This window comes from Ammospiza nelsoni, chromosome 7 (assembly GCF_027579445.1).
Source record: "Ammospiza nelsoni isolate bAmmNel1 chromosome 7, bAmmNel1.pri, whole genome shotgun sequence".
Lineage (NCBI taxonomy): Eukaryota > Metazoa > Chordata > Aves > Passeriformes > Passerellidae > Ammospiza > Ammospiza nelsoni.
The window spans coordinates 16,936,542-16,952,940 of NC_080639.1; the positions used below are offsets into that span (position 1 = coordinate 16,936,542).

General features: G+C 39.3%; 1 protein-coding gene across 5 annotated transcripts in view; it reads left to right on the forward strand.

Moving 5' to 3' along the window:
• The window catches only part of ZNF385B (zinc finger protein 385B), a 149,978-nt gene that overhangs the window by 89,304 nt on the left and 44,275 nt on the right, over positions 1-16,399 (forward strand). For all 5 annotated transcript variants that reach the window (XM_059476454.1, XM_059476455.1, XM_059476457.1 and 2 more), the window contains one exon: positions 8,404-8,534. In XM_059476454.1, the coding sequence (XP_059332437.1) occupies positions 8,404-8,534 (131 nt within the window). The remainder of the gene's footprint in view (positions 1-8,403; positions 8,535-16,399) is intronic.

Consider the following 16,399-nt stretch of genomic DNA (forward strand, 5'->3'; position numbering starts at 1 on the left):
CTTGGCAGGGCTAGAGCACTGCTGCACCCCAAGGCAAAATAAGGTTTTTAATCAGGTACTGGTGTTTAATTAATGTTCAATAACATCACAAATGTGGTGGTCTGGGCTACCAGATCTGTTCATTTGAAATATTTTGTCTTCCTTCTCCCTTTATAAATAGAGAGTAGACAGCATCTATTTTAGTTTTATAAATTTTCAAGTTCTTACTTATTCATCAATGCTGACTTTGAGAATAAGTAAAGCAGTGCACCTTAATTCAAGAGAGACAGGATTTGTGGACTTTGATCTTCTGAATGCCATGACCCCATGCTGGCTGTAACCCTGTGCTCTGAGGTCCCCTTTTATGAACTCTTCAAAAAATTCAGACACCATTTCTTTTCATTTTTTTTATTTCTTTCTTCCCCCAGAAGTTATTTTAAATGCAACTCTGTAGCAGACAGCTAGCTAGTAACCCTTTTAAGTTTAATTCTAAGAAGAATAGCAGGGGAAAAGCCAGTGAAATTCAGTTTATTAGTCTTTTAGGTTATATTTTCATGTTGAATAGCAGGCTGCCCTTCTTCCAGGGTCAGGTTGCAAATACTCACATAATCACAGATTATTCTGAGTAGGAAGGGACCCACAGGGATCTTCAAAGTCCAGCTCCTGCTCCTGCACAGGACAGCCCCAAGAATCAGGGGGCACATTTCAGGCAACACGGTGTGCTGTTCTCACAGATCTTCAAAGCTAAACACACAATTACAACAGGCCAGGTTTGTTCAGGCTTGATAGCTGCCCACTATTTCACAGCACCCAAAGTCACAAAAGCACCATGTTGCAATGAAATTATTATTTACCTCTGAGTCCTAAGCTGTTTGTTTATATGTGTATATGTATATGCTGAAGTGCTGCAGAGGTGGTGGATTATACCCTTAGTGACTTAAGTAAGCACCATGGCACTGATTAATACTGGGAAGCCTTTACAGGACTCCATGGTCTGTGAGTTATTACACCTTTTGGCTTGCTGAAAACATTCATGATTGTGGGGTCACAGAAAAAACATATGAAACTTCTGGATATTGTAAGGCACTGGTAAATCTGTAGTACTTGCCTTCCTTTGGTGTATGACCTGCAGAACTCTTGTGCTCTTTCCACAGGCAGGTTCAAGTGCCTTTCTTTGCATTGTTAGGTGAGAGAAGTGCTAAGCCTGGCTCCTGCTCTCATCTGTGGAGTGAGCTCTCTGCACTGTTTGTTTCCAGGTGTGGTGCTGCAGGATGCGCTGGTAACTGTAAAGCTTGAGCTCTGGTTTGTCCCTTGCTGAAGATGTTCGAGAGTGTGGGCTCTGAAAAGCAGTAGATGTAGTATGTCATCTGATTAGGAGGAAGTTGAAATCCTCCAGGAAATCCAATGAAGATGTTCTTGTTGCTTTAGTTAGGGGCAACAGCTAGAAAAACCTTCATGTGTTTGATCTCTTTTGGACAGGTGCTTGTATGCTGCATGGCCTATGCTGTGGCAGAGCAATTAAGTTCAATGTGGAACCTGTGTAGACTACATGGACAATATCATAAAGGTTTTTAAATCTGCCTTTCTTCCCTGTATCTTCCCTTGTTTTTTATTTCTAAGCAGAAAGATAGTGGTTCTTTTAAAAACATGTGCCTAGCTATGGAAATGATGGCAAGTAAGGGGAAAATTGTGACTGGTGTTGTGATGGCGTGGATAGAAAAGGGGTGAAGTGAACTTCTTTTGACATTTCTGGAAATCTGAGAATTTTAATTGGGAGAAAGATTTTATTTGGTGGAGACCTGGGTTTCTGTTGCCAATATTTTCAAGACCTCTTTGAATAATCTGAATTAGTTCTTTCAGCGATCTTTTATCTGAAGGATATTTACAGGGCAATATCAATAGAAAAACTTAAAAAAAAAAAAAAAACAAGAAGCAACTTGGGTAACTGTATTTTGTATAGGAGATTGTGTGTTAAGCAGGAAAAGCAAATGAGGCATGAAATTCTCTGAGCTGTCATGATGTTCAAGAGCGTTGGAAATTGTCTAATGTGGGTGGTTAAGGGATGAGACACATCTGTGAAGATGTTTCTGTCTAGACCCCTCTTACCTTTGTGCACAGCACTACTGAGCTGGTGGGTTGGCATATTGAAGGTGATTTAAGGAGCAAGAAACCAGCTGCAAACATAAATCTGCTTGTCCAAGAAACAACAAAGGATTCCCTCAGCAGCATTCCTGGTGACAGGCTCGTTTGGTTTTTGTGGGTAGCAGCTCAGTACCTCCTGGAAGAAAGCCTGTGCTGAGGCTCACTGAGGGTTAGATGGTGGCACCCGTGGTGCCAGAAGCATGGGTAAGAGTTAGATTTTGAGAAAAATCGGGTTATGTGACAGTTAAGGGATAACAGACTCTAAAAAAACTAACTGCAATTAAGTGCTTTCCTCCAAATTATGAAACTTTCAAGGTAATGTATACTGGACTCTTTTGCTCCTCCTCTTTATCAGGGAAGCTTCATTTTGTAAGAAAACTTGTGTTTCCTGAACCAGAAGGGAAGAGATCCTGGGACAATTACAGGCTTGGTGCCCAGCACCGAAGCACATGAACTGAGGAAAATGATGGAGACTGCTACAGGAGTTGCACCATGCTCTGGACAAGAGTGTGCCTTCAGTAGTTGTTACCTGATGTGTTTTCATTTGAGGGTGACAGCAGCAAAGCAAACACCTTCTTTCATTGCGTTTGGGTTGGGACAGTACAAATGGTAAGGGTTGGGGCTGGTTTGAATAAAACAAGTAAAAGAATCCTCAGGATTTCATAAATATCTCCATTAGTCCAGATGGCATGAGAACAGAGAGCTGAAAAAGATGCAGCTGTTTTTTCTTTTCTACTTGGAAAACTTCAAAGTGAAAACAAGTCCAAAGCAATGTTTCCTAGAAGCAGATAAGAACAGGGGAGGGGGTAATGCTGCTCACTCAGTCTGGGGAAACCAGGAGGAGAAGCTTTACCCATCTAGAGGATTCTGAGAAAAAGAAATAGGGATAGACTGCGAAACTTCAGCTGATCTTAATGTAGGCCAGAGCATTGCATTTATTAATAGTTGTTACTGGTTTATTAGAAAAAATCCAGCTTACTGAGCTTGTTCATGTTAAGCCTTGACATGGCACTCTATTTTTCAGTCAAACAAACAGTCTGGGTTGCTTTAGAAGTCTAGAGAATTCTCTCTTTTAAGGAACTAGTGGCAAATATTTCCATAGTATCTACAGATAATAACAAATTGCAATTGTACTCCAGCCAGCATGTTTCTTCTAAATATAGTAAAGGATGTTTTGTAATTTATTTAATTGCTTAGACTTGACAAGGAGCCAGTGCTAACAAACTTGCTTTGATAGCAGTACAGCGCTTGTGGCGTTGCTTGGATTGGGAATGGAAATGCTGAGAAGAAACGTGTGAAATAAACAGTGAAGCACAACTGCTGTGAGCTCTGCTGCTCAGCGTGCAGGTGTGGGGTCCTGAGCCCCAGGAGGGACACCGGGGGACACGGAGGGAGGGAGGGGGCACCGGGGACAGCAGCGTGAGTCACACGTCCTGTGAGCACAGGAGGGACAGGGCTCTTCCTGGGGTTATGGACAGGGAATTGTAATGCAGCTATTTAGGGAAAATGCAAGATACTCTGTTTCACTTCTAATTATTGGCCTTCACTTTCTACTCCATCTGTTCTGGTATCTTCCACAAAAAAACCTTTGGGGATTCCAGTTGTTATTGAAAGCTACTAGAAAGGCTGCAAGAAGAATAAGGTTTTTCAACTTTCAACTGCAAGAAGAATAAGATTTTTTTAATATTAATTTTCTAAGATATTTCTCTCTAAAATACTGAAATTCCAGTTTCCTATTGTTTTGTCTCAATCTTGTCCCTCTGCAGGCCCCCTCTCCCCAGTAGATATCATTATTTGTCCATAAATATGACTTTGATATACTAAATGTAGAGGTTAAGGTGGGTGTAGATTGTCCAATGCATAGAAATTTGTCACTCAAATACTTTTATTCAGTCCTGAGAGTGTTTATTCTTCCACTCTCTTGCTCTGAGTGTGGATTGCTTCTTTTGATAGGAGGATTAAAATATTATAGTAACATGTTTAGGTAACAGGAAAGACTTGAGTATGGCTTTAGATTTCTCCATAGTTGCCTTTAATGAAGATGTTGGAGAGACTTGAGTATGGCTTTAGATTTCTCCATAGTTGCCTTTAATGAAGATGTTGGAAGAGAATGCTTTCAAGTCTGAAACATGATTCATTTATTGAAGTAAGCTGAAATAATTCATGAATGTGTTTTATATGAGCATGTTCTGTGATTGAATTGGAGGTTTTTCTGTATAATGGTCTAATAATGACCCAAATCTGAGGAATTAATGAGCAGGCATTAAACTTTCCTGTGTTTTTCAGTGACAAAGAAAAGCACTTGGTGAGAAAATCACAGAAGTAATAGTGTCACAAGTAGTTTTCAAGAGGTGCAGAAGGTGAAGTTGTGTGCTGAGATTTGACTGATCTTGGTGCCACTTTTACTTGAAGAAGAGGAGCAGTGACTGTTTACCATGGCCGAGGTTAACTGTGATTCCCTCTGCCAAAACTGCAGTCCTGCTGGTCTGGAATTCTGGTTTTTTTTTCTGTGAAGCTGGAAAAGTGGGGATGTTCTTAGAGATTCTTCAAGCCCTTATGTTACCTGTCCCCTTGTTGGCAACAGGCTAAAGCTTGCTTCATTGACCCTGGGGACACATCTTGCCACAGGAGGGACAGATACAAGATAGAACAAGAGGACACAGTCTCAAGTTGTGTAAAGCGAGATGTAAGTTAGAATTAAGAAGGAAATATTTCACAGTAAGAGTGGTCAGATACTGGAATCATCTACCCAGTGAGGTGGTGGAGTCATCATCCCTTGAAGAATTCAAAAAAAGACTGGATGTGGCACTTGCTGCCATGATCTAGTTGAACAGTTAGAACATTGACTGGACTAGATGATCTTATAGGTCTCTTCCAGTCTTGAACTTCTGTGATTCTGTGATCAGTGTCCCAGTGCATTGCAGTGTATGCAAAGTCATGTGTACATGGCTAAAGAGGAGCAGCACCTGTTACACAGGGACTTTTTTCTTCAGATAAACGTGTGTAAGAAGAAAAACTTTTAGTAAAATGAGACATTTTGGGTCAGCTGAAAACCTGTTTTCCTCCCCTTTGACAAGAGTTAAAGGGACCAGTGAGGATTAGTGCCTGTTGCAAAGTCTGTCCACAGCGTGCATTCCCAGTATTTAGATAACTCCTGCTGTGGAAGTCAAAATTGAAGTTATAAAAAAGTGTTTAACAAGTATAAACTGAAATAAGCAAATGCCTTTGGAATAAATATAACTGCTCTTTCTTGTAAAGATTTACAGGTAGTTTAGAACAATCTGTTCTTGACATGGTAAGTTCTCTTTATCATTAAAATGCTAATGAAATTATAAACATCTGTTAAATTAATGAAAGATAATGATAATGAAGCTTGTCAGCAACAACTTTTTTTGTGCCAATATTCCTGCTTAGTTCAGGTCTGGATAAAGATTTGGTGAAGTAGTAGTGAGAATCTATTTGACCATTGGGAGAAATGCCAGGGCAAAACTGCCCTATTGCATTTGATTTGATGATTTTTTCATGAAGTGCTTCTACTTGTAATTTAGGCCACCTTGACAAGATAATTCCTTCAGAGGCTTTCAGAGGTGAGTCTAAGCCAAACTTCAGTCCAACAGGGTTATCGATATTTGACTGGCAATTGTTGAAGTAGTAAATTGGCAAACAAACAACATTTTTTATGATTAATGCCTTCACTAATCACTCTGGTAGGTGTATATATTTTCTTTTCTTTGTGGGCTCTAAATGTATTTTAGTCTCCTGGTTATAAATTACTCTGGCAGCAGAAAAAACATGGACTGAAAAATTAGAGAGGTTTCAGATGTCTTTTTCACATGAAAGATTCTGTGCTCAACGAAGGAGTACAAAGAAGGTTGCTTTTTTTTCAGTAGGATGCCTTAAAGATTTTATGCCACATGCTTTCTATACATTGAATAAGGACAGTATCAGAAAAGTAACTTTGATTTCAAATGTCAGTCACAATCTAAGTCTATTCTGTTGGGTTTTTTTCCTGTAAAATTGAGTTAGAATATGTAACCATAGCTTCATTGAAGTACATTTATGTAAAGAGAGGATAGGTCTTCTTTAACTTCACAGATCTTTAATTGCTTATGAACTTCAAAGAGAAACTTGCAGAAGTTAGATTGATGATGGCCCTTTAGGTAATTGAATACAACATAGTTCCTGTTTGAATGCAACTCTGAAATCCAAATTATGTAAATCTACTGTTTCAGAACCAGCTAGTAGAAATAATCATTTTTGCAGTTGAAGATACTTTCTTTGGATAAATTCTCTGGCACACTGCTTTCCTATTGATTCATCTTTTCCATTATGGATATGAATAAGAAACTATAGGCATGTTACCCTTTAGCTTTTTGACGTTTGTGACTCCACTTGAATAAGCTTTGACGTACACTTAATTAGGCACAACTGTCAATTAGTCTCACGGGCTTATGCAGGAACAAACTTGACATTTATGAAAGTATTGGGATAGAAGAAGGGAGAAAATATTCTGGGAAAGTTTCTCAGGCATATTTTTCCTTTCAAGTTGTGCAGCTCTGTTGGGATGGTATGAAACATTCTCTTTGCATGGCTGTCGTTGACCCATCTTTGTGCAATCATGATGCTTTTCCTATAGAAGAAACAGAGAATAGATTACAGCCTGCTATTCATGTGCTAGACCATAATATGATGTTTACTGTGCTGCGGCTGAGATCAAAATGACTGTCTCTCCAGCATCAACAAAATTGGAGCTCAGGGCTAGTTACAAGTGTTTGTTCATCCAAAAAATCCATGCAGCCCCATCTGGCTTCTGAACTTAGCTTTCCTCTTGGATACCATAAGATGGACTTGCAATTGTGACTGTGGTGAGAGGACAGTGAAAAGCAGGAAAATCTCTCCTTTGCCTTCAGTTTTGTGTGTCCTTAACAGGCAGAAAGGGAGATCCCTTAATGGAAGACTGGTGCTCACGCAGCCCATACGGATTGCCTGGCATTTTGCAAGTGGACACAAATGATTTGATTTTATGGGAGAAGAGAAGGAAAATTGGTTGTTTACTTCTCTAACCCCCTCCTTCTCACTCACTCTCAGTCCCCCTCCCCTTCCCTCCTGCCCATCCCCTTCCTGGCTGGGTTAGAAAAGCTCAGATGTCTTCCATGAGAAAAAGCTCAGGTATTGTGTAAGCTGTGCTTGAGACAAAGGAAGCTCCTCAGAGGCCTGTTATGCTCCCAGCTGCTGGCCACTGGTGAGTGGAAGGAGGAGGTAATTATGGAGAAATTGTGACAGAGGTAGGAGAGACAGAGTGACTCACCCTCCTTTAGAGGTGTGGGACACTTATGTTCCACTGCCTGCTCCTGTCGGTGTTGAATTATTTATTCAATTCAGGAAGGAGACACTGAGGGGTTTTTTTTGTTTGTGGTTTTGGTTCTGTTGGTTTTTTTTTTTTTCATTTTGTATTTCAATGATGGAAATTTTATTTGAAATCTATTTTGTATGGTTTCAGGGGAAAAATATACTCCCACAGGCATAGCTCAGAGCTGTGTGCTAGGCACACTTCTTGTGTGAATAGGGTACATAACTAGTTTAAAATGAATATTTGGACATCTGTGCCTGCCCATTCCTTTGGGATCTTGTTGGGCAATGATTCTTATGCGTATACAGAAAAAAATTCAGCATATATATTTCTAGAAAACTTTTGTTTGGAGAGCTCCAATTTATAAAATAGCTAGCATTGCATGTAAAGAATTGTGTTCATTGGTACGCTAGCTGATTATTTAATTGTTGGCTGTTTTCTAATATTTGCCTTGCACTGTAAAAAAGGCAAATTTTTACATGTTCAATGAAATGTTGTTTGTGTAGCATCTGATATAACATGCAGATCACTATTTGGAAACAAACCTCTGGATTTCAGCATACCTGTATTGTCTGTGCTGGCTGATCTAGTAGGCAACCATGAATTGCAGAAGCATCTGACTTTCATGGGCACCCATCCTGGCCTTTTTGGCACAAGTAGAATTTTGCAGCTGTAGAAAGGATTTATTCTACCTACCAGTGTGATTTATATACCATATGCCTTATCTTCACCTTCTAAGTATCCATGGCCATAGGCAAGTGCTCTGCCTCGTCTGTCCCGTGTGTAAATAGCTTCCTTTTAATGATATAAACTCCTACAGAGCCTTTTCATCATCCCCTGTATAATTTTTTCTTGGCAGTTGTGTCAGCTATACTGTGTGTGTTACAGAAAGGAGAACACCATGAATTCCTGGTTTTGTTTGCTCTTGGCAGGCACTACTACACTTCCCACCCTTGTGCGTACACCTGCCTTGATGATGCAGCCTTCCCTGGATATCAAACCCTTTATGCCCTTCCCTGTGGACAGCAGCTCTGCTGTTGGATTCTTCCCAAATTTTAACACAGTAAGTAAAGGTGTTTCCACATTTAGTTTCAGTGTACGCTTTCCAATCTGGTTCTAATATCCAATCCTGAAGCTGCCTTAAAACAGTGCATTACTTACACAGTTCTAGGGAGCCCTTTTATTCTGTGCCATGGCTTTTCACCCCGTATGAAAGGCTTGGAGTGGTGTTCAACCTTCTCACTGTGAACAGGGCTGATTGATTTTTAACTTGGTCTCTTGAGGTGGTGTTTGCACATTGAAAAGAACAACCGTATCCTATGCTAAACATTTGAGAAATGATAGAATTATTTGGAGCATTTCTCTGGACATGTGTATTTCTATATGCTGTAAAAAAGGAAAAAATAAAAGCTAATGGACAGACAAGTGTGACAGGTAAGACCTAAATCCTACACTGCTGTGAATCAAGGTAAGTCTAATATGACCAGGAAAGCAACTGGAGAATATTGTTAGTTCTGTATAATTTCAACATTAAAGTGTAAAACTGCACAGTCAGCCAATATGAAAAATGTAAACTTGTTTATGGTAAAGAATCTTGGGTTTTTTTTTTTAAACAAACAAAAAATATTGCCAAAATAATACTTCTGTGGTTCTTCAAGTTCATCAGAGCAGCAATTAAAAATTACTCCCTTCTTTACTTCTCACTTTTTTATCAGCTCATAAAAAGGCAATGAGTGTTATCAAAAATGCTTGTTTGCCATCACATTTTAGCTTAAATGCTTAAGCAAGAGGAGGGAAAGTGTTGTAGTCATTTCTGCCCAGTCAGCAGGGACGGTGTGTCTGTGGGTGACTGTCACCTGAACTGCTGCACACTGCGCTCGTCACCGTGGCCGCGGGGGGCAGAAAGGGGAGCAGTGTCACTGCCGCCACACAGTCACCAGCTGAGCCACTGCCAAGGGTTCCCTTCCACAAACTAACCGTCTGTCTGAAATTAGAACAGCAGCAGCGTTATTTCTCCTCATGCTGTGCCATTCCACCCTGCTGCCAGGCCTGGTGCTGCAGCCCGTGGGGATGTGGGGCCGGGTGACACGGGAACCAGCTTCTCCCATGGGCCAGCAGCCCAGCGTATGAACAGCAGCAAACATTGCGAATTCATTGCAGAACATTCATGTGGAAAGTGTGCCTTTATCAGGGTAATGTGGGGATGTGCATTTGCACAAAGATTTAAAAGATTAGAAAAAAACAGGTACATTAAAAGAGCAGGCTCAAAACGCAATACCATATTAAAGAAGCAGTGTGTCATTACCATATCTAGACATGATGAAATTCATATTAATTCTCCAGCCTCTTCCTAATGCTCTCAGGAATTTTGTTTGTTGCTGATTTGTTTGCTTTCCAGTTGCACAGGGTTTCTGGGTGAGTTTTTCACAGAACAGTTCATTATGACTCAGAAACTTTTCTTCAAAGATGTAGTTTTAGACTTAAACAACCATTATTTGCTTTCTGATGATATTACTGAACATCAGAGTTGCAGTAGCCTCTAGAGACAGATTAATTTTTATACTTACACTACTTTTGCCTAGTTTATATTTATCTGGGTTACCTTTCATTTGCCTGATTCCTGACAGGTTTATCATTCACAACTGTCATTCCTTTCCAAACTTCTGTAGGTTTGATTAGAAATTAGACCTGGGGTAATTGGCAAACATTGCCAACTTGGTGTCTACTTCCTCCCTTGGAATATTGATAATTATATAAAATTATGCTGCTATACACCACAGACATTGCATATTTAAACTCTTTATTTTAAGAAACAGTGCTTCAGTGCTTCTCTATTTCTAATTTGCAGACTTTACCATTTATCTTGAAAGTATTGATTTTCCTTAAGAGTCTTTCACAATGGCCTTCAAAGCTCATTGGAAAACTAAATCATTCATGATTATCTACTGACAGGCACATTGAATGCCAGCTGTCATGCACTTCCTTTATTTCTAACTTAGCACAACCTTTGCAAATGTAGATTTCTAGGTTTTTGTATATGTAGTCTTTTTTTTTTTTCCTTTTTCATTCCAAAGTGGTGGCAATAGGGTATAAAAGTGTTTAAAACAATTTTTTCCAGAAGATAATTTTGAGTTAAAGAAGCAAAATCCAGTTGATCCATAACATATGCATCACTCAAAGAGACACAGTCTTTATCTTATGCAGGAAGTGATTTTTGGAAGAGCCAAAAAAGCCATAATTTCCTTTATGGATCAATCAGGAAATCTATGCACTTCATTCATAGGAGGATTTGTCAAGGACTGCAGACAGGGAAACCTCCAGTGTGCTTCCCTTCATCTCTTTGCCTTCCAAGGGGCTGAGGGGACCCTTCTGGGGTGCTAATTGTGCTTGCACGTGTTCACTGAAGGCGGCAGAAAGAAACAGTCTGAGACAAAATTTCTGTGGATCCACCTGCATTTTCAATGGCTTTTCTGTCAGAGACAGAAACAGTTTTCTAAACCTTGCCAGGAGGTGGTTTCTAACTTAATATCAGTGGCTTTAAAAAAAGGGAAGTTTTCTGCATGGGAGCTTAATACGGTAACTATTGAGGCAGAAAAACAAGATAAAATGTATTAACTATAAACATCTTCAAAGGAACCCTCCCTACAGTTTTTTTTCCCCAAAAGAACTTCTCTTATTTATGGAAACATATTTAAAATCTGGGGTAAACCCTTTCTTATTTAGTTAACTTTGACAGTTTTCAGTTCTGAAAACATCTGTGATTCTCCAGATAAAACATTAGTGTTCCCATTTTGTTTCTGGGAGTGTTTTGATCCCTAGCTTCTTTCCACAAGGGGTACTTTCAGCTGAAGCATTGAGCAGACCCTGATTTTTGTAAAAGAAATGCCTACCCCAGTCATACGTTATTTTCTTCATGAAATTGTGTGATTTACCTTAAGCTGTCTCCCCTTTGCTTATCTTTAAATCATTAATAGTTCTAAATATGCTGTGGATGTATGTATAGTAGTTGCCAATTCATGTCCCAATTAAATTTGTCTTTGTTCCTTAGGACTTATTATATAGGAAAAATTATTTGGAGAATGATTACACTAACTCACTGGATACCTATGTTTATTCCTCTGTAAGGGCTATAAAACTTTTCTGTTTCAACAGATCAGCCAGAAGGGGATCTTGTAAGGGCAGGATGAAGGATTCCGAGCAAAGAGGTATTGCAGAATAGGTGCTGTCTTCCCTGCTCTTTTCATATCAGCAGCGAGTAGTTTGTCAGAACAGCAGAGGCATGATCAGACTGTCAGAGTCTGAGCCCGAGTTGCTGCCTGGAAGGACAAACCCTCTGTCAGAAATGCTGCAGCAGTGAATCCAAAGGTGACATCACATTTGTCCTGGCATCAGGTTCCAAATGGAATATCCCATTTCAATACCCCATCTGAAATGTAGAGCTTGAATCAAATTATCAGCTATTATTACTTCAAATGTTCTTGTTTATAAAAAATTAGGGACCATCATTATAGGAGCTTCCCAAACTGGCACTTCCAGTTTGAGATGGATGTGGACCAAAAGGTATTGTTTAAGCAGAGTTCTTTTCAGCATACTAAAATGACTCTAAAGATGCCTTAACAGGTTAAAAACTTGAGTATTGATTACATTCAAAAATATGTATGAGAAGTATATAGTCAGTGGAAATCAAAGTTAATTTTACTGTGATCCCTATTGTGTGTTTATTATAACATGATCTTGAATTTTACACTTGCTGGTTTCCACCACGCATTCTTTCTCTAAACCTCCCCGATTCTTTATCTCCTGTCATCCATCTTGTGTACGGAATGATGAAAGGATACTTTGTGATCACATCATGGTACATGTGCTAAAGTGGCTGAAAGCCAGGATTCATCTTGCAATGGCAGGATCACTGATCACATCACTGTCTCCATCTCCTGATATAAGGGTTGTGTACTCCCCAAAAAGAGAAATCTCAAAACTCCAGTATATTCTGCCTTGTTCTGAAATGAGAGCAGTACTACATGGCTCACATTTAGTTGAAGTAGTACAGCCAGGGACCTGTCAATCTGCACAAATACATTATCAGCAGCTTCTCAGATTCTATCATCATAGAAAATAATCAGCAATTCATATGCTTCTTTCTGAGTTTGTTGTGGCCTCAGGGGTAATCAAAGATTAGAGCATCTCTTGTAGCTTTCACATTAGTGAAACATTTTGCATCTAACTAGCCCATGATTGGTTTCTAAATGCTAGTTCATACCCTTCATGTTTTAGAGGACACATGGGTTGATGTGGCCTAGTTATTGCTGCAGTATCTTATTTCTCTTCTAGTAGCTTTATGCTGATTCTTTGTATTAGAGTTCTCTCAGTCCCCTTGCAAAGTGGACCAGAGATATTTTACATCTGCCAGTGAAGGTGAGCCAGCTGGAATGTGCTACAGGAAGGGAAGAGGAGCTGACTAGTAACTCAGTCAGAAATTTCTGACTCTTCTCCAACATTAGCCCTGCCTGGACTAAGTATCCCTGGCCTACCCCCAAGACAACTACAGGGAGGAACTAATTTTCTCTTTCCTCTTCCACATTTTCAATTATTACTCACATTTTTATTTGCTGCATATCTCTTTCTCATTTGAAGGGCACAGTAATCACCAAGGCAGAAGCTGAGTTCAGCAGATAAGAGCACAGGGCACCCGTATCACCAGCTTCACTCGCCCCTCTGTGCCAAGTGCCTCTTCGGCCTTTCTGGCAGGACACTGTGGCTTGGGAGCTTTCTCTTTCCTTAGCAGGGTCTGAATTCAGCCACTTAACACCCTGCTGCAGTGCCAAAGTACGCTTTGCAGCACAGGATTGTATATGGCAGGAGCAGATTACAAATGCAGCCAACTGGATGTTGCCAACCCGTTATCTACCATCCTTTTTATCCAAGCATTCTGTCCCTGTGCTCTGAATTCCCCTTTTCTAGTTTTTTGGAGTGCTGAAGGGAAATGACCTTTTCTGGTCCTCTCCATCTGACTCCAGAGAGGAGGTAAAATATTTTAAGAGCCATACTTTACATTCATTACCCGCACAGAAAGGAAATTTAAGCAATTCACTTAAGAGTGGTGTTCTGCAGGGTAGCTGGACATTTTTCTTGAGGATTTTTGTTGGTTAGGGTTTTTTTAATTAAGAAATGATAATGGTTTTTCTTAAAAATCTCTTATACCCTTTATAATAATGCAGGCACACAAGGACTTCAGGTTTGCCTTGTATTCCTCTTTTGAAAACATAAAAATGTTCCTATTTCACTTTTAGTTGTTACGGATATAAAAGTTCACATTTTTCAATTCATAGCCAGAATCATCCAATTCACAACATGAAAAGTCATCCTATTGCCATTTATTAAGGAAATAAAAAAAGATACAGGTGAGGAAAGCTGAAGTTCAGGGATCACATAATCAAGCCCAGATTCTGTCAGCAGACCTCTGTTCTGTGGCTAAAAAGACCTCTGCTCTTTGCTATCTATTGCCCAAGTACCTGGCTACAGAGGCCCTTTACTCTCCATGTGATCATTTTCCCAATTTTTTGTAGTCCCTTTTCTTTGTATCCTTAGATTTTTTACCAAGCCAGGAATCCCTCTTTGTCTTTCTAGAGCTTTGAAGTAAAGCAGCAGAGAGCTCCTTCAGCTGTGGTAGGAGTTTTTGGAAAAAATCTTCTCAGCCTGTGGAAGCCCTGAAAAATGTTTGCTGAAGGCGGTATATTTTTCTCACAAAATTGCTGAGTCTTTTACTGAAATTTTAAAAAACCTCTGAGCTTGAAAAAAACATCTGGTAAGGTACACTGAGTTAGATATGGGGGAAAAGCTGCCAAAAACAGGGGATTGTCAGTTGAATTTGACAGATTTTTCAGTTTCTGGTATTTTAACAGAAAGGTGCAGGTTCCCTAGTTCCTGTCAGGAATCTCTCAAAGAACAGCTCTGTGAAATTGGTGAGCCTAAATAAGCCCTTTTCTGTCTCTTCTTCTAGAATATCATACATATAATTACAAGGGGGGGGGGGGAAGTGTTTATTAAAGGAAAACAGGCATTAAGGGAGAATCTTCTCAAACATTAATTATTTTATAGATTTTCCTATTGCTTTTGTATTTTTCAAAGAGGAATTGGATGGATGAGCGTCCTTATCTCAGTTTCCAGATCAGCAGCCAGACAGGGAGCCCTGTCTCCAAGGAGAAAGTGCACTGACAGGCACTGGTGAAGAACAGAAGTCACCAGGTGCAGCCTGTCCCTACCCCTTTGCAGGAGTCTGGCATCCACCAGGTGGATTTTGAAAAATGGTTTCTAAATTGCTGCATTGCATCCATTATTGCATGCAAAAGTAATTAGGTCATCCTAATTTAAAGTACAGTTTCTGTGTACAAATCCTACAATTTGCTGAGTCTTCCATAAAATCTGGTCTTTGGATCAGTGTTTTATGTCTTTCTTAACAGAAAACTTGGAGTTACTCTTTGTTACATTTCAGCAATATTTATTTCTTTTACTAGTCAACACAGGAAGCTCAGAAGCCTTTATCTGTATTGAATTGCTTTCTTCTCAAGTTAGCAGTATGTTCCTGATGCAAGAAAGCTTTTTAAAGAGACAGGGTGGTTAATCATAGATATTTTAGGCATTAGATAACTGAAGGATATTTTGCAAATAGACTGTGGTTAAAACATCTCCCTTCAAAGCAAGCAGTCACAGACTTGTAGTTTAGGGAAAGTAACATGTGTTTTACCACTCTGCTTACAAAGATTTTGCTAGTTCCTAATTACAAACCTGAGTTCTATAAGTTGTAAGCAAAATTCTAGAGCAGCTTTAGAGAAAAGTGATTCTCCATATGTCTGATGAAGTGGCTGCTTTTGCAGTATCCTGGCTGTACATGGTCAGCTTTCCTGCTGTGCCTGAGACCTTTGTCACATTGTTCTGTGCAAAACTGAGAATTGCTGCAATAGTTATCAGTTAATATATTATAAAAATGTAGCTGAAATGTAACTCTTGTCATACTCATTCCTTCGGAATGTGGGTGTACTTGTAGTCTTTTCATGTAAATACAGTCAATTTCTTGACAATCTGAAGGTAGTGGCAGTTTAAGCCTGCACTGTCAAACTTTGCTTTCCTCTGCATGCCTGGAAACCAGCAGCACCCAGGTTTGGAGCACTGACCAGCTCACTTCAAGAACAAGAGCAAGGCTGATTTGAGTAGCTGTTCCTTTCAGACCAGTCTTCTCTATATTCAGTCTGTCCATTTTCACCATGAGCTTCAGCTGCTTCCCCAGGTTACCACGAGGGAAAGAGCATCTCATTTCTTGCCTGTGTGTTCGTTAGACAAGACAGGTTTCTACCTGCTTTGTTTCTCGTTTACTTAAATTTAAAGAAAAAAAATCCCCACTAAACATAAAGAAAAAACCCAAACCAACAGACTTTGATACTGCATTAAGTTTCAGAGCAGGCTTAATTAGAGGAATCCTTTAAAGATTCACATCTAAATACAGTGCTTTTTTTAATCAAAAGCATTTTGAAGTTTGTTTATGCTGCGTATGTTGTTGATTAAAACCCAAAACAAAAGCAAGAAAAACAAATCCAAATCAGAAATTTCATTGTTCATTTTTAAGTGAAAAGGGCCTTATTTCTTATATATGGTGAAAAGCAGAAGACAGCTGTGAAAATAGGCAATTCTTGGTTCTCATTTGCTTCTCACTTATATTTAGCCATTTTATACATTCATATTAGCTATATACACATAAATTAAATCCTCTTATTAGTGTTTTTTTTTCAGTATGTGGAAAGTAATGATATTAATTCATTTCAGAAGACTAAATTTCTTGTGTCTTTATTCTCTCCTGTTCACAGAATTAATCAAAAGCTTTGAGTTTGTCCTTAACCTCTCAGTATAGTTCAGAACTGTAGTGGAAATTGAAGT